This window comes from Numida meleagris, chromosome 4 (assembly GCF_002078875.1).
Source record: "Numida meleagris isolate 19003 breed g44 Domestic line chromosome 4, NumMel1.0, whole genome shotgun sequence".
Lineage (NCBI taxonomy): Eukaryota > Metazoa > Chordata > Aves > Galliformes > Numididae > Numida > Numida meleagris.
In genome coordinates this window covers 74366172-74390812 of record NC_034412.1, presented here as the reverse complement: position 1 = coordinate 74390812, position 24641 = coordinate 74366172, and the positions used below count along the sequence as shown (strand labels likewise).

Here is a 24641-nt window from a genome sequence, read left to right as displayed (position 1 = left end):
GCTCTACTTAATTTCAACAGGTCCTGGACAGATTTTGTTGTTTTTTCCTATGTTACCAAGGATGCTTTTATTTTATTAATTTTTTTTTTTTAAATGCTCAAGCCCGATTTGTAACTATAGTACTGAATAATGCAGGTTTAAACTCTCCTTGCTTTGATCGTTAAAGCAACAGGATTAAAATTTTATCATCTAAGTACATGGAAAACCAGGCTGAGTAGACCCAAAACCTTTCTACAGATATCTGCACAGAATACAGATACCTACACAGAATGCTTTTCACTCTATTTAGTTGCATGGTTTTGGAAAGCAATCATTTGTCTTTGATACATGTATGAAGTTGAAGCATCATTATTATTACTAACTTTAATATTATGCAAAAGACATTGATTTGTAGATTTTTACAGTACCTCTTGCCATGTACAACTGCCCCAGGATCCTCAGACTTTGCTTCCAACTCCTGAACTTCATCTACCAGTGTCTTAAAAGTAGCTCTTTTTACTCTGTAAGTAATACAAAATACTGCCAGATTTACTGTTTTTGAAAGCAAAAGATCACATTATTTTAACACTTACATGAGCATTCAATATACAAATCCATTTTCCCAGGTAACTTAAAATTAAGCTTTAAAAGAAGAAACACGATAAAGCAAGTCTAAATATTTCACCATCTGTTCTTGTAAATTAGACACAAGAAACAGGCATTACAATTATTGGAGCATTTAAAATACTCATAACAATTATAACCAGGTATCTGAGACTGGACAAGATACCAGGTTTTTAAAAACAAGCTGAAAAATAATTTTATAAAATCAACAGAGCCGATCCCTATTTGCTTTTCCTACTGTTGTAATTAGAACATGCTATTGTTGTAATTAAGAACGCGTAAAATTCAGTACTTTTCCCACAGACAGCAGTATTTTTGTACTCACACTTTGTACACTACATCAAAAAGCAAAGCTGTCATGGGAATACATAGAAGTCCCATCCAAAACACTCCAGAGCTGAACATCATAGCTGCCTGGAGAAGAAAGCACAAGACATGATGATGTTATGAACTAGAAAAACAAACGAACAAACAAAAAACAACAAACAGAAATATCAGTGACTTGGTTGAGACAATGAAAATCAAGTTTAAATGAACCATTCTAGAATGTTTATGTAAAACGTAACTTTTAACATATTTCTAAAATCCCTTGACCTGCCATAGAAGTGCAGTAGACAGTAAGCACTAATTCATATTAAGATGCTGGTAAAAAGATCATGCTGCTTAGCTCTTTTAGAGAAGGGGAATCTACCCCTCCACATCCCCGCTCTATATTACTACACTGATGGTAGCTATTTCCATTAAAATCAGATTTAGTGACCCCCCTCAAGCCCATCCCCCATCTTTGTCAATACATTATGAGCACAATCTCTCATTTGCAAGCAACCCTACCAGCTATAATGATTACTGACCCTTGCTATGGATACTGGATGCTGCTACAGTCATTTTGCACTACAACTCAGACTGAAGTTGAGCTATCTCCAGTAGAACTCACCCTACCACTATTCCCACACTGCTACAGGCTCCTATTCACAAACTGTTTAAAGAGAACTAACAACTAATTACATAATTATGTAGGTATGTAACATAGCGTTAAATGAGCATGTTAATACATGGTGAAATACTTGCAAAATATGTTACTGCTCTCTGCTGTGTTTCCATTCTTATACACATTCCTCTATTAATGCATAGGATTTTCTTCTCTCTGTAACTTGTCTATTAACATACTAAAACTAAAAACAAAACAAGTTCCAGAATGTATGGACTTCATAAGAAAATCTTTAATCTACCCTTGTAAGTACATGCTTAAGTATTTACATTAATAATATTATGGATGCAAGGAATTAACAAAGCATATTACTGGAAGATTATTTTGCAGCCAGTATTAAGATATCTTCGTAATGAAATTAGATTGCATAGGGATTGAAAATAACGTTGCTACACAAGCATACAAGGATTTCAAAGAGTATCTTTAGTTGGAGACTAATTCCTTTGAAAAGCTAAACTTCAGTACCTAAAATAAAAAAAAACTTTACTAGTGTCAATAAGCAGAACAACGTAGGTAGCTTGCAGTAGCTGAAGTCCAACTTCTGAATGCACATCCCTGAATATTTTATGAGTTATACTTGATATGTTACATGTGTAAAACCTAAACTGAATTATTTTCAGAAAAAAATCTCATTTTCATATAGGCAAAAACTCCTATTCACCTCATTTTTGTATCCAAATTTTGAACGATTCCCTGAAAAGCATTAGACTGTATTTGAACTGAAAACCTGGCAAACTTTTGACAGCTATGTTAAAAGGATGTAGATACTGCCCTGAGATTTTAGTAATTATTTTTGCCAATGGTTGTTGGCAAAGGTATAAATACTGATCAATGACAGGTTCAAAAAACCCAAACCAATTCACAGTTTCAATGGGAGGAAGAAAAAAGATTTTCTTTTCCATCAGGATGTGAAGAAAATGTATTTGTGCAGTCCATTTGTAAGCAAAACATGACTTTTGACATAAGTGATTAAATACTAATTTCCTAAGAAAACAGCTAATAGGAAATGTGTATTATAACTACATTTTACAAGATCTTTTATAATTAAATATATATTAGACAGAATAACAGTTTCCTATTAAAAAAAAAAGCAGAAAACACCACAACTTGAAGTAATTACAACTGTTCCTCCTATTATTAATAACATTTTTTAATTTATAGGACACAACTAAGAGCCGTCCTTGCATTAGCCACCCCGTATTAAATGTTCACTGGTGAAACAGCAAAAGTGATAATGTAGGTCTTAGGATGTTAATTCTGACCATTGTAATGCTAACTATGAATGAAGGAACAACTGGCGCCTACTATTCAGTCCATCCAGCCTTTGGCTTTACAAATGAACAACATGAATTGAGGGAAAAAAAAAAAGTTTTTCTGCGTCATATTTGAAAGCCTGTCAGATTTTTTTTCTTTTACAGAGTTAATCCAAACCTAAAAGATTTAAAGCCGACATTCGCGTTAAAGACAGAGGGCCTCTTTGTATTTTTTGGATGAAGAGGGGAAAAATAAAATCCCACAGAGGTATTTCCTTCCTTTCTGTACAAGAAAGCTCCCCCCTCACTCTGTAGAAAACATTTTTGTCTCTAACTTTTCACATCTCTCTACACATAGGCAGGTCATCTGGGAAATGGCAAACCAATCCTTTCCAGACAATGGCACTAACAGGAGCAGCCTGTTCTGGGGCCGGACTCTGGCTGCCTCTGTTCGTGGTTTACAAATTGTTCCTAATGTGAGAGATTTGTGGTCTATGCCAAGTTTTCCCCCTTTAGGCCTTGTGAAACCAAATGGAATCTGCCACAAAAGTGGCTCCCAGGGGAATTCAGAAGTAATCCAAAATGAGAGCTGGAAAGCCTAGTTTATTGTAGAACTAACAAATCCTGCAGGGAAGATAAATAATTTGTCGTCTGCACAGCTCATGCTCAATATTAGGACTTTCTAAAATGAATCAACATTGCTTACTAAGTGCTACATACACACTTACATTTTAAAAGAAAAAAATGGTCTGAAAATCATTCCTAGATTAGAAATCCTGGAGGCAAAATGTTTTAAGGGATGTGTACTATTAGGAAATTAATGCCAAAATGAACAAAAAAATATTTCCTTTCCTTTCACTACGAAATGTTCTTCTGAAACAGCTATTAAAGATTTAAAAAACGATGGCCTTCTAAAAGTAAAAAGGATGAAAAGAACATCCTTGCTTTAGTTTATTTCATCTACCATCTATGTACATATCCTCTCCCTAAAAACCACAAATCTATTAAAATAGCATCTCTTCAACACCAATAACATTTGGTTCAAGCAGTTCAAATCAACTCTTTTTCTTCTCAACTGCCTTTAGAGACAACTTCATTAGTTTTAGTTATGCGTTTCTCTACATACGTGTCAAAGTACTTTGCACTATAATACTAAAACAGATTTGTGATTAACTCTCAGTGCAGCAAATCTCTACAAGGAGCTCTAGCCATGCCTGCAGTGCTTCTTTGCTCTTTGCAGTTTAAAAAAAAAATCTCATAGGACCTATTAAGTAGGAACTTTGGTTATTAGGTGAATTAAAAAGCAGTCCCCCCATTTTTTTGAAAATACATTCAAAGGTAAAACAAAGTAGTGGGCAATTAAGAAGCAGATAACTAGATATTTGCAGGCAGAATCCAGAAATTTTTACTTGAAAGATTCCCCTATGAGATGAGAAAAATGACTACAATGCCTGCTGTCACTTTTTCCCCTAGTTTGTTTCTCTGATTTTCTTCAGCTAAGGACACTACTAGGCTATTGCAGGACCATGGATTTTCCTCACAGCAGATAGGTACAAAGGGGAAAAGGCATCCCTCAGAGGGATGAAATATGGTCCCAGTTATATCGACACATACAATAAATAACATTTTAAGTAATAAATACATACAGCTCACTATAAATCCTAAAGCTTCAAGAAGCATTTCTGTGATGACATTACAGAATATAAACATCAATGAAGTCAGTAGAGCAATACAGGTTTGTGAATCATCAGATTAGCATTCATCTGACCACAGTAAGACACTTGAGCCCAGAAAAGGATGAAATACAAGGATGAACCTTACTACACATCCGCAAGACTAGCTTAGGAGTGTTTGTTCATTCTTCCTTTGTGTGTACATTTATAGATACTTAATTCTCTCCTTGTATTTTATGGCAGTCTAGATTATCTCAAAAGGTATGTAACCTCTAAAAAAAACCCAGCATCAACAACAAGCCACCAAAGAAGTCCACAATGGTAAAATACAATATATATATAGGAACGGCAATAACTGGCTAACAAATATCTAGTACTACAGACTTACTATAACTAAATTGTGTAGGTATTAAGACTCAAAACAGAGACCACTTAAAGGGAATTAAATGGAGACATTATTGATAAATTGGAAAAGAAAAATCCCTTACAAAAATTCCTTACTTTCAGGTTCCAAGAGTAAAAAATAAAAAGCAAGCTTCTTGTTTAAAGACCTGAATAAAATAAAATATATTAAGTATCAGGAAAGTAATACTAAAATGGAGATATGAGATGAATTCTGATTCATTTAGAAAAAATCTTCAATAAATCATTGAGCTTTTTTATAAAGCAATATTGTTCTCCCTAAAAACATGCATGCAAAACAAATTTTATTTCCATAAACAAGAGGGTCATACAGTATAGGAAGGAAGACAGATACAAACCAATGATTACTGTTCTGAAAAATGGGGTTCTGGAGAACTTTACAGTGCACATCTAGAGTATAAACATAAATTCAAAAGTTCTGCAGATACTGAACTTTTCCTTTTAATCTTAGTATCATACTTCTTATTTCAGTAAATTTTATAATTTTTAGCTATGTTATTAATCAGATAGGTATACAAAGAAAAGAACTCCCCCTAAAAACTCAAGAGCATAAAACAGTATTGAGTCAGGATCTGCATGAGTGTAAAACAGACATCAAGTTGTTCATGTTCCCCTCCCAGTTATGTTTTCAACTTGAATCACACTCATATTTGTATAAGAAAAATAACTTATACTAGCATAGAAATTTAGCATTTTTATCACTTTAATGGAAAGGTTCTACCAGCATTAGAGTCTACTGACACACATTTGAGTAGTTACTCCGATTAGGTGATGTAAGCTACAGAAACTTCATCAGTTAATGGACAGTTATTGCAAGAAGATTACACAGACAAAAATACAGAACAACTTAATTGCAGCATCATTTCTTTCTTTCAGGTGCTGTACTGCACAGTATGGCAAAACAGGAAAACAAAATTTCTCCTGCTAGTCCATTGGATGACAGATTGGAGATGCATTTTGTTCAGCATCAGAGAACAGTTTTCTGTGTACGGAAGAGTTTATACAAAGTAAATATCTCATCGAATAAGAAGAGATCTGCAATTTACTTTTAGTTACTTATGCAAAATACATGTGGTTTTAAAATGAGAAAACACTGTAGGTGTGCTTGAAAACATACTGACTGTACACTCCACTTATTCTCTTTGCTAATGTTCTATGTTAAAGAAAATTCCAACATTGTAGAAGAGATTCACACAGTTGGCTTACTCAGATCTACAATGAAAATGTTCTTTTCGTAGTCTGCAGTGGCACCTTTTTCCAAATGAAATGGCTTTCCAGTTTCAGATCAGGTAAAGTCAGAGCACTGTGAAACTAAACAAAGATTTTGGACACAGGTTGGTGTCAGCAGTTTTTGGCCACTGAGTTAATACTGGAAAAAATAAGCAGTTTCTATACCTAAGCCTATAAATTGTACAAAATGTGTAAAAAAAAAAAGCAACAAAAAAATCAGATGTTCCCTTCAGCATGTTTTGTCTGACGAGGCTGAGGCAAAAAAGACAAAAAAAATCTACTGAAACACAAGTCAGCTTGTTCCTTTAAGTTTTGCCAAATGTATCTGGATAGTGCAGGTCTTCAAGTCCAACTCATACATCTGAAGGAATAAGACAAGCAGCATTTGCATAGAAAAGTAGGGATGTCCATGTGCATTTGTTTCTGCCACACCACAGTATGTTTCACAGCTGTGAATCTTTTAGTTTGAATACTTATGAGAGGCCTTGACTTGCTTCAGCAAAACCCAGTGAACTCTGCCCTGGAGGCTTCCAGGATAGCATACAAAAATGTGGGCTCCCACCTGAGGCACCGTATTTGTCAACAGGACTGTCTTTGTCCATAAAGAATACAGGTTAAAAAGCTAGAGGAGTTTTTAAAATGAGCACTTAAGGTCTACAAGAAGATTAAGAGACCATTCAGATGTTACAGGCTGCTAGCTACATTTTTGGAAAAAACAGAAGCAAAAAGCAACCCCTCCAATAACTGTGCGCATCTAATGCTACTTATATCTACATAAGCAAAACCACAAACTCCTACTGATGAAATAACTAGATATATTTCAACCACAGATACATTTTTATCACATTAAATAAGTGAATTTGGGTAAGTCATATTACTTTGGTGTCACATGGAATTCAAAATGTAAGAGTATTTACTTTTCACTGACAGAAACCTCACTTTAAGAGCAACTATTTTGCAAAGTTTGTAGAAAATATATTTCTTTCAATGACATCTTTTGCTCAAAACGTCAGAGACTGAATATGTGTTAAGTAAAATATTCAGCTATTTCAACTGTGAAGTAGCCACCTTTATGTCATACCAAGTGCAACACATCCTGCTGCCTACATTGTTCTCATTGCTACAGCCATTCTTCTGTCTTGAAGAACAACCACACAACGTAAAAAAGAAAACAAAAAACCAAATAAATCAAAATCACGCTTCACAAATTCCAGATATATTCTAAAATTTCTTCTAAAAATATAGTGTATATGAAGAAAAATGCTTAGGTATGATAGCTTTAATTACTTTATTTAGAATAATGTACATAATTTTTCTGAGTAATGGAGGCAACAAGTTAACATAAAATCTACCTATATATTGGAATGTTAGAGATTATAATAGAGAGGAAAAACAGCAGGAAATTATATACATTTCATTCTCTTTCTTTGGTGCCCAAGTACTTAACAGGTACTTAAGTCAACTCCTTGTGTTTTCCACTGTAATTTAGTACTTACATAAATGACTATATACTAGTTATGGGAAAACAGCTTACGTGGGAGGTGAGATTTATGGGTCTGATTTAACGTTAAGCAAGGCAGGGATATTCGCTATGTTTCCCACAATGTGCAGGTGTTTTTAAATTGCTGAATTAAAAAGAAGCAAAGTTAAAAGCACCTACCCCCCTACTTGTGTATAGCTTGATTTTGTTGATGTGCTTTGAGAACAATCAGAGGAGTATCCTTCTGAAACAAACAGGTATTCTCACCTTCTTATTCCCAACAGCCATGCTCAGAAACAGATATTAGTGTCTGTAGAATTAATACTAAGCTTCAGATTTTTTTAGAAATGAATGGTTTTGAGAATTTGGGACTGAAGTTCCATTAGGGACAAGCAGCAATTGTGTATCTTTTGCGGATTTAATCCTGTTTGCAGTAGTCACAATAAGTTTACACAAATAGGATAATAATAAAAGAGAAACCAATAATTACTCTCAAAAGATCAAAGAAACAATACAATAATACATTCCAAGCAGAACACTAACTGAAAAGTACACGTGTGCATGATGATCAGCTGCTCATGCAATGTTACAGCAACTCAAATTTCTGAGGTATACTAGAGTTTCAAAGACAGCTTTAAGCAATGTACATGTACTACCTATGTAGCAAAAATCTCCAGCCAAGTAAGTGCTGTAATTTTGAGTTCTGAATTTGGTTAAGACTGGAATAAAGGTAACATCATACCCATTCTTAAAAAGGGTAAAAAGGATGACCCTAGGAACTACTGATCCATCAGTCTCACCTCTGTGCCAGGGAAGATCATAGAGCAGATCCTCCTGGAAGTTATGCTAAGGCACATGGAAGGCAGAGAGGTGATACAGAAGAACCATCATGGCCTCACCAAGGGCAAATCCTGCTTGACCAACCTAGTGGCCTTCTATGATGGTGTCACTGCATCAATGGACAAGGGAAGAGCCACTGATGTCATCTATATCGACTTCAGTATGGGCTTTGACATGGTACCCCACAACATCCTTCTCTCCAAACTGGAAATATATGGATATGATGGGTGGACTGTTTGATGGACGAAGAACTGGCTGCAGCATTGAGTCCAGAGAGTGGCAGTCAATGGCTCAATGTCTGGATGGAGATCTGTGACAAGTGGTGTCCCCCAGAAGTCAGTGCGGGGGCCGATACTCTTTAATATCTTCATCAGTGACATCAACAGTGGGGTGGAGTGCACCTTCAGCAAGTTTGCTGATGACACCAAGCTGTGGGGTACAGTTGACACACCAGAGGGTCAAGATCCCATTCAGAGGAACCTAGACAGGCTTCAGCAGTGGGCCCAGGTAAACCTCATGAGGTTCAACAAATCCAAACCTAGGTCAAGGCAACTCTCATTACCAACACAAGCTAGGGGATGAAAGGATTGAGCACAGTCCTGCCAAAAAAGACCTGGGGGGTAATGGTGAATGGGAAGCTGGACATGAGCCAGCAATGGGCCCCTGCAGCCCAGAAAGGCAACTGTATCCAGGGCTGCATGAAAAGAAGTGTCGCCAGCAGGGCAAAGGAGGTAATCCTGCCCCTTACTCTGCACTGGTGACGCTTCACCTGGAGTACTGCATCCATATGTAGAGTCCTCAGTACAGGAGAGACATAGACCTGTTGGAGTGTGTCCAGAGAAGGGCCACAAGAATGATCCACGGAATGGAACGTCTCTCCTGTGAGGACAGGCTGAAAGAACTGGGACTTCTCAGCCTGGAGAAGAGAAGGCTGTGAGGTGACTTGATAGCAATCTTTCAGTACTACAGGGGAACTACAGGAAAGAAGGAGACAGACTCTTTAGCAGAGTCTGTGGTGACAGAACAAGGGGCAATGGTTTCAAGCTTAAAGAGGATAGGTTTAGGTTGGATATAAGGAAAAGATCTTTTACAGTGAGGTGGTGAGCCACCAGAACAGGCTGCCTATGGATATGGTCAATGCCCCCTCCCCGGAAGCTTTCAAGGAGAGGCTGGATAAGGCTCTGGGCAACCTGATCTAGCTGCGGTGTCCCTGTTCACTGCAGGGGAGTTGGACTAGATGGCCTTCAGAGGTGCCTTCCAACTCGAAGGATTCTATTATTCTATGACTCTATGATCTTTTTAGAAAGGTAAATGTTACCAAGTATCTGTGATACAGCTTACTCGTCAACTCTTCCTTGCTAGACAACATAATCACAGCATGTTAGCTGAGGTTCTCTTTCTGAAGAGTAAAATTTCATTCTGTTCTGAATAAACATGACTTCCACATTGAAGGTATAATAAGAAGCAAACATCCAGAACAGATTAGGCCGGAACTAAAACCTGAAACACTATTCTTTGTACACATTTGGAGATTAGTTAAAATATACTTTACCTCTCCTGACATATCAGGTGCCATAGGAATGACTGGCCATAAAGAAGAGTAGATTCCAAAAAACACTACCCAGAGTGCTATGCTGCCCCAGATGGCTATATGGCTGAACTGTTAAAACAAACACAAAACAGTCATCACAGATGTATTATGACACAAAAAAGATCTTTGCTACTTACTGTTTATGATGCATTTCTGATATACCTGATATATAAACATTTCCATGCCTAGTATTAATATAACAGCTACTTTAGCTTCTTAAAACAAGATTATATTTTCAGCACCCAATTTAAGCTCAGTTACAAACAGTTCAGTCATTCGATTTTTCTAGGATGATTTTAAGCCTTACTCCAATGTCCTCCTTTTCACTATTAACTGTTTGTTTTTGTTTTTTTTTTTTTTTATATATGTATTTTCTGTCTTTCCACACAGTTACCACAATTTAAGTTGATACTATAGGGATATCCAGAAAACTGTAGCCATAATATAATAAGAAAAAAATAATTATTCATTCATCATACTTTGTAGTCTACTTGAGAATGGGACAAAAACATTTGCTTACCAAAGTCCAATATGAGGTCTCCAATCCAGCCTTCAAACACACAGTTAGAACCACAAACTTTAAGAAGAGAGAAAGAGGGAGAGGGGGGGATTCTTATTTAAGATGACAATCTTGCTAAACACATACAGAATTTATTTATTTGGTTAATCTTTCAGGAGAACATAGAACAAGACGTTTTAATATTTCTGCACTTTATGTTTATTTGCACAAATGAGATAAGAGAAAGGATAATCAATCTGTTCAATTTAAATGATATTTCTTTAATAATATTCATCAAAGTACTGTGTTTCAACGAGCCTATGCAACAGGTTTCAATGTATCAATGCAATAGAAGTTAGCAAAACAAAATACAATCACTTCCACAGACCTGCAGAAGCTAGGGAATGGCCCTTACGACTTAATAGAACATGCTCCAAAAACGTAGAACTCTCAGCAGCTCCAAAATAAAATTATTTTAGACTGTTGCTAGCTGTACTTTACTTCTTCTGCAAGCGTTGAGTTTAGATCTGAAGTTTAAGTGTCCATTTGAAATGACCAAGTAAAATGAGACTACAAGCTTTAAAAATAAATTCAATTAATGAGCAAGTAATAAAGTATTGAGGATTATTAGCTTCAAATTATAATCTTCATGTATTCTATCTGGAATACTCTTGTTTTATATTAGGAATCTTAAACATTTTCCTTGCCTCCTAGAATGCTGGAAGTTTGCCTTTAACTGAGATGCTAGCTTCTCTTTCCACATTATTTTGGTCAACAGAGAGGTGTGTGAGAAGTATTATAACTGTAGTTCACTGCAGTCAGTAAGAGATCATCGACACCCTTTAGCTATTGAGAGGATGACCACAACTTTCTACATAGAGAGATTTTAAAGATACAGATACTTGGCTGAAAACCTGCAATTGTTTACGGTCACATTAGTCTAAATTTTAGAAGTTTGTTCAATTCAGTAGTACTTTGTTAGTTCAAGAGTCACCTTCACCAAACCCTAAAAAGCCAGAGCCAATGCTAACAGTCCAAGAGTTATGTTCTGCATACAAAATAACACATTGAATCAGTCTTATGTCATTTTCCTTCTTCTCATTTTTTGTCTTTTCTTATTTTGACTTTTTAATGGAGCAATCCCTGAACACATAATGTTATTCTCCTGTAAGACATGTTCCATTTTAATTTAGAAATGAGCAATAGCTAAAAATTTACAATCCAACAGCAATGAGTAGTCAATAAAACCGTTTATCTCTTTCCATTGAAATTTACAGAAATAAGTCTAATAACTACTTAAATATATTTGACAAGTCTTGCATTGTGTCTGGAGCACATAAGGATACAAAATCTTACTAGAAAGCTTTCACCCTACCTACAAGTTTATGCTTTTAATTCTGGAGTATCTTATTTCAACTACTGCTCCATTAATAAGGATTAAAAAAAACAGTGTCACAATTTCACTATTTAAAAACTGTGTGAAATCTCATTAGAAGAAAATTAAGGATTGTGATGAGTGTTATAATTTACTTAGTCTATCCAGTCATGGGGCTGTATTTGAATGCATGAAAAAATGAATTATGGAGAAAAATATTTGTCATTGTTACACTTGCGTGTTATTTTTGAATCTGTCATAAGAGCAGAAATTACCCTTCTTTAGGATCAGTTTAAGAAGTCTCATTCTACTGAACATGCACACCATGCACAAACACTGAAGGCTGCTGTAGAAGGAGATAATGACTGTGTGAATAAATTCCCTCTTCACATTACATTGTTCTGCAACCCCAAACTGAAAGTCTCTCATATCTTCAAGATTACTTGAGATCTCCTTGAATTTCTGTGCAAGGATAGGAATATAGCAATTGCAACTCCCACCCCTCCCAAGATTTTCAGTGTGAGGTGAAGGGAATTGTAGAACCTGGAAAGCTGAAGAAAAAGCAGGTTGTCTGGACTTAAGATGGTGAAATAATAGTTTATTCGGAATTCTTGACCATTCTGCAGGTAAATAACAAGCAATTAGACTCTCAAGATGGTGAGGTTTCAGCTCTCTAAGCAGAAAACCAGTTGCAGAAGGTGACAGAAGGACTGCACTGTCTATTGTGACCTCTAAGCATTTATGGATATAGCTTGACAAACAGCAATGATCAGCTCCGCATTACTATACTGAAACTATCAGAAATGAAACAATTTCTCTAAGCAGTGGAAAATGCTACTGTAAACCTAAAAAAGCAGGCGTTGATGTTCATGAGCCACCTGATATAACAGATGATACCCAGACAATTCCCACTATTTCAAAAATAGGCTGTTTCCAGTAAAGGACAGATGCATCTTCCTCATCTTTACTCCATTAAAGTACTTTGTTTTAAAAACCTGAGTTAAAGCACACTTTAAGGCTTCTCAGAGTCATCCAAGTACCATTTCTTATCAAGTCTTCAATACAGAAAATTATAAATAATAATAAAAAAACATCTCTGTAGGAGTTAAGGACAGAGCCAATACAGACAGTTGATAGAGCACCAGATAGCTGTAGCAAGACTTACAGTATAAACGGTGTTTCCCAAGAGCAGGTAATCCGAAGTTTTACCATTACCAAATACAGTGCCTGGGGAAGAAAGCAAACACTTAAATATCCTCAATAGTACCATACTCTATTTGAAATTTATCCCTGGATAGAACCACACACCACAACGAACAACAAGAGCTCTGGAAGCCTGAAAACAAAGCTGAGAACATGGCTCATTTTGACATTTATACAAGAGAGGTGGCAGCTGGTAGAGTCACTTGCGTTTACAAATTTGACTTTGCCATTTACTGCTATGTTGATGAAGTTTCATGAAAATTTTCTGTCAAGATTTATGTCCTTATTAGTTTTTATATCCAGATGATACAACACAGAGCGCAGACTCTAGTTTTGTGCACTGTCCAGTGTCTAGGTTCTATGAAACAAATCCTGACAATTCTTACAAATCCATGGATATTATCCGTTCACCTGTTTCTTGGTAGATGCTACTACAATGCAGGCAGTTTGAAATTTTCCACTTAGCCTTACTTGTCCATATATTTCTTGTCTCTAATGAGTAAACAGGAAAAAGCACTCAAAGAAAAGGCTGTGAGTTCTGTGTGACTTCCATAATCTTCAAGATTTTCAATGTACTAATAAATACCTGCTCAAATTTGCACTGTTGCTTAACAATATACACCTAGCAGTAAAGAACACAATGAAATAAAACACAGGAATAAGCAGGCAGCTATGTCTGTTCCCAGAGGTTGGACTGTTAAGACTCAGCACTTTTATGCACTCTTAAAGTTGTGGTATTTCTCATTCTTCCTCCGTTGCTCCCTTAATTTCTCTCAGAACTCTCCTGCACTGTCTCTTTCATAAGAAAAGTTGGAGACAGAGACCTGTTCACAGCAGTTCTGTTCTCCAGTGGATCTCTCTGATGCTTGTAAGCATCTCTCTTAGGAAAACATAGCATTATTTCCTCTTTCTTCTTTATATACACTCAGCGGCTTCTATCCTGCATTCTTCTCCCTTTGATGCAGAATTCTGCACCAGCTGGACCTACAGGGAGCTGTTGTTGTACTACGCACCAAGAATACAAACCCCTGGTCTTATTTCTGCTCCCCTTCATCACCTAGCCCTTCTCTAGGAAGGGAGAGAATGACAAAGTGTTTTTTTTTCAGACTTGTGGAGAGCCACTTGGCAGCCGTTAACAGGTCAGCTCTAGCTCCTCTGCTGCGAGCTGGAGAGGCCCGCACTGGAATGCTCTTGCAGGAAACCAGCAGTCTTACCCAGGTATCTCAGATTTGCTCTTCACACATGATCTCTATTCTGCATAATGTAATGCATCAGTCTCTTACAAAGATTGACTACAGCTTTGAATTTGCATTTTAGTACGGATTTGAGTCTGTGGTTTTAGCATATGAAATAACATTTTGGGACCTCCTTCCTCCTGGGCTGTCCACAACCCTTTTCAAGGCACTAAGCTGCCTTGAACTTGCATCCACTGGCCTTTCAGAGAAAACAGGCTGCTCTCTGCTTTCCAGTATCTGTCAGAAGTCACTCAACATAGAATATTGTAAGAAGTTTTTCCCTTAGCCTTCTCAGGCACAAGCAGCTGTAATTGTCTCACTCTCTGATGTCAACCACCAGAACATTCCTACAGTTCCAAAACATCCATGAGAACATTTCAGTCAACTGTGACAGAGCAAATTGCTCGGCTGTTATCAAGAAAGCTGAGATGACTAGCAATTTTACAGAAAAACTACAAGGCACAAGCTGTTCTTATGTTTAAATTTTCTACAACGTGGAGGCAAAACATCCCACTTCTATTAGAGCTGCCATAAACACAAATATTCCCACAAACTGGAAACAATGCTTTCAATCTTTGACAATTAATATGTGCGCCTCCCAATCATCCTGTTTCCTTCTACATCTCAGGAGCACATATGACAGCTAAGCTAGAACAGCAACAGGACTGTGCTGTCCAGGATGACCTACTTTGATCTGTCACAAGCCTACTGATACAGATGTAAGCTACTGGGTTGATATGTCCCTGAGTAACAGAAGGGATTGTATCCACAGGCAATAGAGACTTACAACATAAGAGACAATGCAAAGGACTCTAGTGATTTATGATCTTTTAAGTATTTTACACAGTAGATTATTATATAAAGATAACAACTAAATAGTAATTTTCTCCATAGTTTAAATTAACTTCAAACATGTTTTTATATAGTTTTAGGTACACAGTATTGCTTCTACTTTTAATCACACTTTAAAGAAAACATTTTAAATAGACTGCATCTGTTTCAATTCTAGAAGTGACACTATCTCTCAAAACTGTCAGTATTAATAAAGCATTACTACCAAAAAAAAGTTACTTAGAAACTTAGTACCTTTTAAGATTTATATTTTTATTTTTCATAACACTTACCATGCTGGAGGGCTTTTAGTGGAAACCAAAACAGAATGAATGAGTGGAAGAGGCCATTTAAACAATGTACCCAGAAAACCTAAGGAAAAAGAGAAAACCATGAGAACCATTTGCAACAAACTAGCTCTGTGAACCCTGACCTTTCTTTTCATCTGTGTGTTAGATTCACAAAACGTGTTTCTGTCAGGCCACCACTGTGAAGCAAAATAACTGACAGGCACTTTCTGCCTCTTAGCTCTTCATGGGTCATTTGTTTATTTTTATGTTTTGAAAAAAAGTATGTATTCTCTCCTCCTTTTAATTTCAAATCAGAAAGGCAATTAAAATGTATACATATGGGAGTATAACCAGAAAAAAAATAAACCAAACCAGACAAGTGGAACAATTGCTACATTCTAAGGAAGGGAAGTAATAAAGGACTTCAGTTTTTATAATTTACATTTTGTGTAATGATTTTTCAAGCAGAACAACAAACCCTGAGTTTTACATAAACTTACCTACATATTTCCACATACAAAGAAATTAGAAAAGGACAAACACTATCTTCCTAAGATTTCTCCTTATATGCTCCATTCTTGAAGTGCTCAACTTCATCACACGGAACTTTCTTAAATGTACTTGCAAAATAATTTGAATTTATCTTCAAACTTATTTTCACTTATAAAAAAACTTCCAAAAAGAACTGTATTAAGTTTATCCAGAAACAACTGATGCTTTCCATAATATATATCATACATATTCTTAAGTCTTTTTATATCTGCAACCTGTGCCTTCAGGATAACAGTCTTTTTCTTCTTTTTTCATTAGCAATGCATTTGAGAATTATAGCCTTTATTGGAACTAACTTATGTGTATTATCAGAGTTAAGATGTTCAAACAATTGAAATTAAGTTGCTCGCCTCACAACATTTTCCACAATGTCTGAGTCTTTTGTTAGATTATACAACTACCCTACGACGTATGATCCAATTTACACTCCAACACTTCGCACCATTTGAACTTGTGCTACTCATTAACCTTTGTCTCTCCCTCTTGCTATGTCATTACCAGAAGTTTTTATTTGACAGAAAGCACAGGTGGATGCAAGAAAAATTAGTTCTACTTTTCCATTTTCCTGACCAATTCTTATTGTCACATGCTAATCCTTTAACCTCCGTCATGACCTCATAACCTTTGATCCCTTTTACCATAACAAACATCTGCATCAACATTCAAGACAGTCATGTTTCCAAATCTTTAACAACACCTATTCAACTTATATAGCTGGGAATTTTGTAGACTCTTACTCCTAATGAGTATTGTATAGGAAGAGCCACAGAATTTCCAGTGAAGTCAACAATACAACTGTGCAATAAAAAATAAATACATTACAGAGTTATCATTTAAAAACAATCCAACAACTGTAACTCATGACATATATTACTCTGTTAAAACTATCACAACACAGACGTGCCTGAATTAATAGACTACTAAAAGTGCTACATTGGTAAAGCATTCACAGTGATATAGTGATAGTTTATCATTTTCAGGCTTGTGGGTGAAGAGAGGAAGTGGGGCTGAAGGAGAAAAATCTTATGCATAGAAGATCCAAGGATAGTTTAGACAAGTAATTCTCTGTACAAGTACTTCAGTTTCATAGGAAAAGTGGCACAGAGTAACAGTATAAACTCTCCACATGAACTACAAACCATCACTTAAGAGGTATTCAGTGACAAATTGAAAACGTCTTCAATGTCATTATACAATGACATTAATTCAATGTCCTAATTATATATAGAAAAATAAAATCAAATCAGAAGAAAGTCTTAAAACGACAGAGTACTCATGCAGACTCAGGAAAAAGCTTATCTTTTAATACAGATTATTTATGGACAAATCTGTAGAAATTGCATGTTTTATATATAAGCCCTATTTTTTTTTTAACTATTTCAACTCCAAGATCAGATTTGACTATTTTCTAACAGAAGTAACCTCAAATTTCTTTTGATCTCCCTGATGCATTTTTAACTGTCTTCAAGTATTTTTTTTCCAAAACTCAAAATTAAATTGTAAAATCACAACCCTAAATAGACAAAGAATTGAACTACGTCCCTCCCTCTACAAATCTAATGACAGTTTTTATTGTCCTCTGAAATGCTTCTCCACAGGCTTCTGTAATCCATTTCCATATAACAGTACAAACACATACAAACCAATGACAGAGAAGTTTAATCACTTCTGCCTATAGAAGACAGCTTCATTGCCAGCAGAGAAAAAGAATCAAGGTTGAAAATAAAAGAATGCTTGCTGCCTGTTTCCATTTTTACTAAAAACAGACAAATATGATTTGTACCATTTACGGGTAAGTGGACAATTGGAAAAGTAGCAATAAAAATCTTCTCCTAAAGATAATTATGTTTTAATTATATTTGATTTTTATCTACCTTGGTATTGAAGTCCAGTGCATTTTGGGAAGTCTTGTATAACTCAGGATACTTCAGCATGTTTTCTTTTCGGCAAGATCTCTCAAATATTCCAAGAGTCAGTGGAGGCATTGCTGTAAACATCTAGTATACGGATTAAAAGAACATACTGCAAGAGTTGAGAAGTGCAGCCTTGCTTAAGGGTTATTCAAAGCTGCTTACTCAAGAAGCCTTTATGATTATGATAAAAGATGAAAACACAAAAACAATCTTACCACATTGTAAAGGCCTATACACCATCTTTCAAAGAGAATTTGTCCAGAAAAGCCATTGACAAAAGCAAACCAGATCTGAAAAAGAGGAGAATCATACTACTCAAGTGTCTTGCAAGGTGTAATAAACAGATTTTTCTTCAGCTTTACAAAACGGGGTATCCCTAGAAACATTTACAATACAGTTGAGAGCGTTCTGGTTTAAACCTCTATAATAGAAATAATTATAGAAACAACTTGCTTTCAGAACAGATGGGTAATCTGTTCTAATATGTGAGCAATTCCATCTAAATATGAAAATATTTCAGGGAGGTAGCTATTTTCAGAATTAATTTCATGTTTTTTCATCATTTAAGAGTAGTTTAGCTCAATTCATTTAAAAAAAAACATAATACAAATGCAACGCAAATTCTTAGAAACATGGAAAAAACCCACATTTTCTCATGTCCTTCAGCACAGCATACAGCCATGACCACTTTCCTATTTTTCTTACCTCATACTTATATTAGTTGAATGACAGGAGAAGTATGTCTGATGATGTTTTATTAGCAAGTTATGCCAAAATTATATTGTCTTTGACAAATACTCACTGTAAGGTGACAGAAGTCAGGATTACCTGGACAATATTCTAATTAGTTTAAGGCTCATGTCTTTCAAGTGAATTTTTAAATATCACTTTGCAGAGACTTTGCTACAGTTTATATTTCATTTGACTTCATAATGGCAGCATGAATTGCTACAAATTCCCTGTTTATCAATACGTACGCAGGCCGACATCCTGATAATCAGATCCTATGAACAAACTTATTCTTTTATTACATGGAGATATATCTGAACATTTTTGCAAATACTTTGAGATTGAAAAAGAATTGAAATTAGCATCTATTAACACAAAAAGCAGGAGTTGAAATCCAGTTAAAACGGCTATTTATTCAAGCAATAAATAAAAAGTAAAAATATCTATGTCCAATTATTAGACCAAGATTGTATAAAAAATCACAAATATTAGATTTGCAATATGAAGTCATACAATACAATGAAGTTTCAGAAATCTTCTAAGTTTCTTTACTTCTCTTGTAACAAACATTCTATTTTGTAATGTTTCTTCTATTCACTTGAAAAGCAATGTTATTTAATGGAATTACTCCATCACAGTTATCAATCAGATTTTTATTAAACATTGTGTATTTTACTTTTGGATTTTTGTAGTGAGAATTAAGATTAAACTGTAATGAAATTAAAAGATATTTACTAGCAGCATTTTTTCAGTAATTGAGTACGAGAGTAGTATGAGTGTTCAGTATTAAACATCAGCACGATTTGTTTGATATTTTACAACTAAGCTTAAAGCATGAATCTAGTCTAGAACCTCATCATTACTGTTCAAGATAAGTTTTGCTCAACTGCCTTCGGTCTTTTTAACCTCTTCATTAGGCATAGCCCCTGCATTAACTAACCCCCAAACTAGGAGGATGGTTCTTAGCAGGGGACTGATGGACAGATACCATTACATGATTTGCCCCTTTTAAAAACTCTTAATTTGAAATGGCTTAGGGTGGTGGAAAAACAAAACGTCATCAAGGAATGTGACTCAGTAGCCAGGCATAAATGCATACATCTCTTTGCTGGTAATGCTAGACAGTTTAACAAATGTACAACTCTGGGAAGAAAATGATACCCTTAACCTTACATGAAAACCAAACTCCACAGAGCTGAAAACAGTATTAATAGTGACAAGAAACACACAGTTTCTTTCTTCATAGTGGGAAATTTGATCATGGACAATTGTGTTTCATCTTGATTATGGGGGACAATGAAGGCAACTGTACCTGCAAAATATGAGTTTTTATGACATATTTTACATAATGGTAATTCTGGCACAGATTAAGATACTTAGGGTGTATGCCCTAATCAAACTGCTCAAATTACTGATCAAGCATCCCTGTAACGAGAGGAAAGTTACTCTCTGAGAAGTAATTTGGACTGTAATGAAAGAGGAGTGAAAATTCAGACCATTTTGTAGCTCAGCGGTCATGGAATGTCTCCCAAAATGAAAGACTTCAGTTCATAAAATGAGATAGATCTCAATGCAGATCCTTACATTGCCATGTTTCCAAATCATTCAACGCAAAGAAGTGGGCACAAACACTTTTACTTTCCACCATCCATTTTTAAAACTAAACTCAGTACAGTTTACATGCATTATAATCATACTTCGCTATATAACCTTTAATGTTATGGGGACTAGTCCCATATAAAAGATGAGGTGCATATTTAAATATATATTGAGTCATAACACAGGGTGGAGAAAAAAGTTACTACTGACCACTTCTCGTTTCTTTTCAATAGTTTAAATGTTGATAAACACTACTCAAAGTGCATGAAGCATTACTATAAACCTTTTGCACTTCCTAAACCAAGAAACTTGAGGCACATATTTCATCTCACCTCACAATTGTCTACAAACAAGGCTACATTTTAGATTACATGGAATCCATTATAGTACTTGTTTCTACTGAACAGACATTTAAAATATAACATGCACGTGTTAAGTAAAGGTAGGTATTATTATTTTCAGCTAATAAACATAACCGTATTTTAAAAAAACTTCCAGACATGTCTTTCATTGTATTACTTTCTAAATTCCAAGACAGAAGAGGCGTGGTCACAAAAGCCTCACAGACGTTTTCCTGATGTAGCATTTCTGCATATTAAGCAGCAGCTTACAAATACTCATTGAGCTCTCTGCTCCCACGCCTGATCTGTAAAAAAAACTGAAAAGAGAGATTCAAGACTGGCAGTTGTCCCTTCCAGAGACATTCAAGGATGAATTTCTGCCCATTCACTCACAGCACTGACATGAGTCATTAACATCTGTGAAAGATTTTGAGCTGACAAATGTTGGGTATATAGTAATTCAAGTAGAAGTCCTCTAATCTTCTAGAGAGGGTGTATATGACAAAATACTTGTATGCATGATATATAAAGGGTCAAAATCCACATAAAAATGATCTCTTTGCCCTTCTGCCTGCCTGCTCAGCAGGTAGAGGCTACTACTGCTTCTAGTACTTTTTTTTTTTTTTTTTTTTTTTACACTCGAGGGTCTTTGCACCTTGCATTTAAGTTTCTCAGGAAGAATGCAAATAGTGGAATATTTACATCCAATTTAAGTTACATATTTACAACACGTTTGAAGGTGACAAGAACAGAAAATTAAGGAAAACAAGAAGTATGTTCTAAAGCCCAACTTCATAAGTTTTTCTTTAAACACATAATACTGCTTTTTAGTAAAAGTTTAAAAAAATTTGAAAAAAAAACTGATGGAAGAACTACCAATCAGTAATTATGGAAGTAAGATCATTCGATTAGATAATCAGCTTTTTGAAATGCTGGATCTACAAAACGTCTCTAAATCAAAAAGGATGTTTAATAAATTTGTTTTTTTTCCTACAGCTTCCTATTTTATACGTTTTTCTAAAGAGTCTGTATACTTGTTGCTACTTATAAAATAAAAAGTTTTAAATATTTTCAAATATTGCAACAGTAGAAGATCACTAATATAAACATCAAGATCAGAATTATTATCCTAATGTTTACATCAAGTCTAACAGATGACAATTTCTTTCAGTCAGAATTAAATCCATACTGTCAAAGTTCAAGATATTAATTTGATGATACATTAAAAATTAAAATGATTTTAAGAATAATTGTTAACCACAAGGCTGCAACGTGGTCATGAAGGTCAAAAACCACACCTACATTAATCACACTACAGTACAAATATGGAAGATTTACTTGTAAAAATTATTTTTATTAAAATTAAATAAATTTTTATAAAATTAAATTATTTATAATTATTTATAAAAAGCTTGAAATATTTTTTCCATATTTCTAACTTATAATATCACTGTTAATTTAAAGCTTGAATCAAACAAATATTGTTACTAGATATATATTATAAAAATTCATTTAAAAATACACTCAAAATTGTAAGGTTGCAATGGTCATGAAGGTCTTGAAAACTACAGCTACACATGCTGTCTTAACAATTCAAATGAATAGATATATATTTATTACAACACAGTCCTCTCATACTACTGTATTTTTCACAAGATCCCATTCCGCTTAAAATCACAAGTGAGAAAATTAGGTCAGTTACCTTTAGGAAAGTAAACCTGCTTCAAAATAGAGCCTAAAGAGGCATGGCTACCACCTCAATGAGTAAAAAGCATGCAACAGTGTAATTAAGCATGTACACAAAAAATCCTAAGGATTGTTCCAAACAGCACAACACAGTTCAGGACTCCACTTTACAAATTAGACAGTTAATGACACCAGCTCAACAAAGAGCTTAAGCACATACATCTCTTGGGAAATTTAAGGCTACTTATGAACTCATTACTAAGGTTGTTGTTGGGAGTCTTTTAAAGTAAAAAAAAAAAAAAAAAAAAAAAAAAGCAAAACAATAATATTAATGAATTTAATAAAGATTTAGCACTAGTGTTTACTGACAGTTAAACGCTTCTTAAAATCATATAGAAAAGCTGAAAAATAATAAAGTTTTAATTTCATAAAGTAAAATTTATTGTACTGTATAATTACCTCGATGATATAAAGGACTATATTCTTGTAGAAACAATACAAGATGCATTTAGCTACTCTGTTATAATTCCACGCACCATGAACCAACAGCAAGTTCTTCAAATACTTGAACTGCAAAAAATGAGAAACAAACATATAATGAGAATGTGCATAGATTGTTATTAATTTGATATTAAACTACTCTACTTTGGTCTTTTACAAAATAATGGCTTACCTGAGCTATTGAGTAGTCTGAAGAATTAGCAGCCTGTAGACCTTCATTTCCGCTAATACCAACACCAACATGTGCCGTCTGTATCATACTAACATCATTTGCTCCATCACCAATTGCTAGAGTTACTACCTTAACTTGCTTTTTGACCATTTCTACAACTTCAGATTTTTGAAGCGGAGATACCCTAAGATGTAACAGAAAATAAAAAAAAAATTAATACAGAACTTTCAAATGAAAGACCTTGAAAAACATACCTTATTCCTTGAAAAGGCACTAAAACCAGGCTAACATCCTAGTCAACGTGATCTTGTTGGCCTTTACACTAATGCCAAAAGCAAATTCCCAGAAAAATTCACAGAATCCTTGGATTTGTTGAAACGAGACATTAATAGGACTAGAGACACGTAAGTCAAACAGTAATGGGCCCCTAAAATGTAGAAATGGAAGAAAACCCAACGTTGCCGCTACCACTAGAAACAACTGTAGGTTGTTTCTGTATTTTGCTTTTATACTTTTTTATTTTCCTCTCTGTTAAAATACTTATTTTATAAATTTAAGACACAGATGTCAAAGCAAACAGGAACAAGTAACAAGTGTGGAGCACCAATACATTAGTGTAACCTACACTGCTAAGTTGGAGGATGCAACTTTGAACCCTGATTGTTGATCCTTCACTCTACGTAACTGCTCGTAACTTCTTCATTCTTTCAAGGATTGCACCAACCACCCACTAAGAAATGTGGCTGGGGAAGGAATAAACTATTTCACAGATGATTCTCAAAGGATCTGTTGATCAAACTGTACCAGTTTTGGTTCTATCTTTCTGTATGTCACATGTGTATGCTCCATTTCAAGGTCACAGTGTTCTATTTTGAATGTTGAAATTCAGTCTGTATATTTAAGACATCATAACTTTTGTGAATTATTTTCAGTTATGTGCCAGCACCAGCACGTTTCACAGGGTGAGGAAGGGAAGGAGCAAACTCTAAGCAGTGTGGCAATCCAGTCTTGTGCTTCCTGGCACTGGAATTGCCAAGCAGACCATTCTTCAGTGAGTCATTTAGGGATACTAGAAGACAGGAAGAAATGCAATGATCCTGTCTGTGCAACATTCTTTACGGTAACAGCCAGGCTGAATGATTTGTCTCGTCTTGACATTGCTCTTTAGTAATTCAGTTTGAGAGAAAAAGTTCTTTTCTCTACCTCAATGTGCACTTCTGCACATTTCTTCTCCTTGTCTCCTCCAAAAAACCTCTAAAACAGAACAAATCCCTCACCTCTTTTAAGATAAAGAAAGAAATTAAACTCTCCACATTCAACAGCCTTCTTTTTAAATAGTCTCAAGTCTGAAGGTAGCAGTACGTCCAAGACATGCTATGAGATTTTTGAGAAAGGCCACTGGGATGAGCACAACCTTGCAGTGAAAGCTTATGGGCAAAAGTTCTCCAGAAGAATCCTCATGGTCCAAGTACAGTAAGCAGTATTTCTAAGATTTTATTTTTAAAATTTGAACACTGCTGAGGAGTATGATATCAAGATTAGTGTCTGCCAGCTTCTACATTAGATTCCTGACCTGAGAACTTTTTTTTTTTTTTTTTTTTTTTTTTAAATAGGTTTAGGGCCAATCATTTAGT

The 24641-nt window shown here is 35.1% G+C and overlaps 1 protein-coding gene across 6 annotated transcripts in view; it reads right to left on the bottom strand.

The window, feature by feature from the left end:
- Positions 1-24641, bottom strand: part of ATP8A1 (ATPase phospholipid transporting 8A1) — a 95585-nt gene that overhangs the window by 9686 nt on the left and 61258 nt on the right. For all 6 annotated transcript variants that reach the window (XM_021394113.1, XM_021394112.1, XM_021394114.1 and 3 more), the window contains 10 exons: positions 23008-23191; positions 22794-22904; positions 18195-18269; positions 17941-18063; positions 15518-15596; positions 13121-13182; positions 10602-10658; positions 10043-10150; positions 929-1017; positions 408-500 (listed from right to left, as the gene is read on the bottom strand). In XM_021394113.1, coding sequence (XP_021249788.1) covers positions 408-500; positions 929-1017; positions 10043-10150; positions 10602-10658; positions 13121-13182; positions 15518-15596; positions 17941-18063; positions 18195-18269; positions 22794-22904; positions 23008-23191 — 981 coding nt within the window. The remainder of the gene's footprint in view (positions 1-407; positions 501-928; positions 1018-10042; positions 10151-10601; positions 10659-13120; positions 13183-15517; positions 15597-17940; positions 18064-18194; positions 18270-22793; positions 22905-23007; positions 23192-24641) is intronic.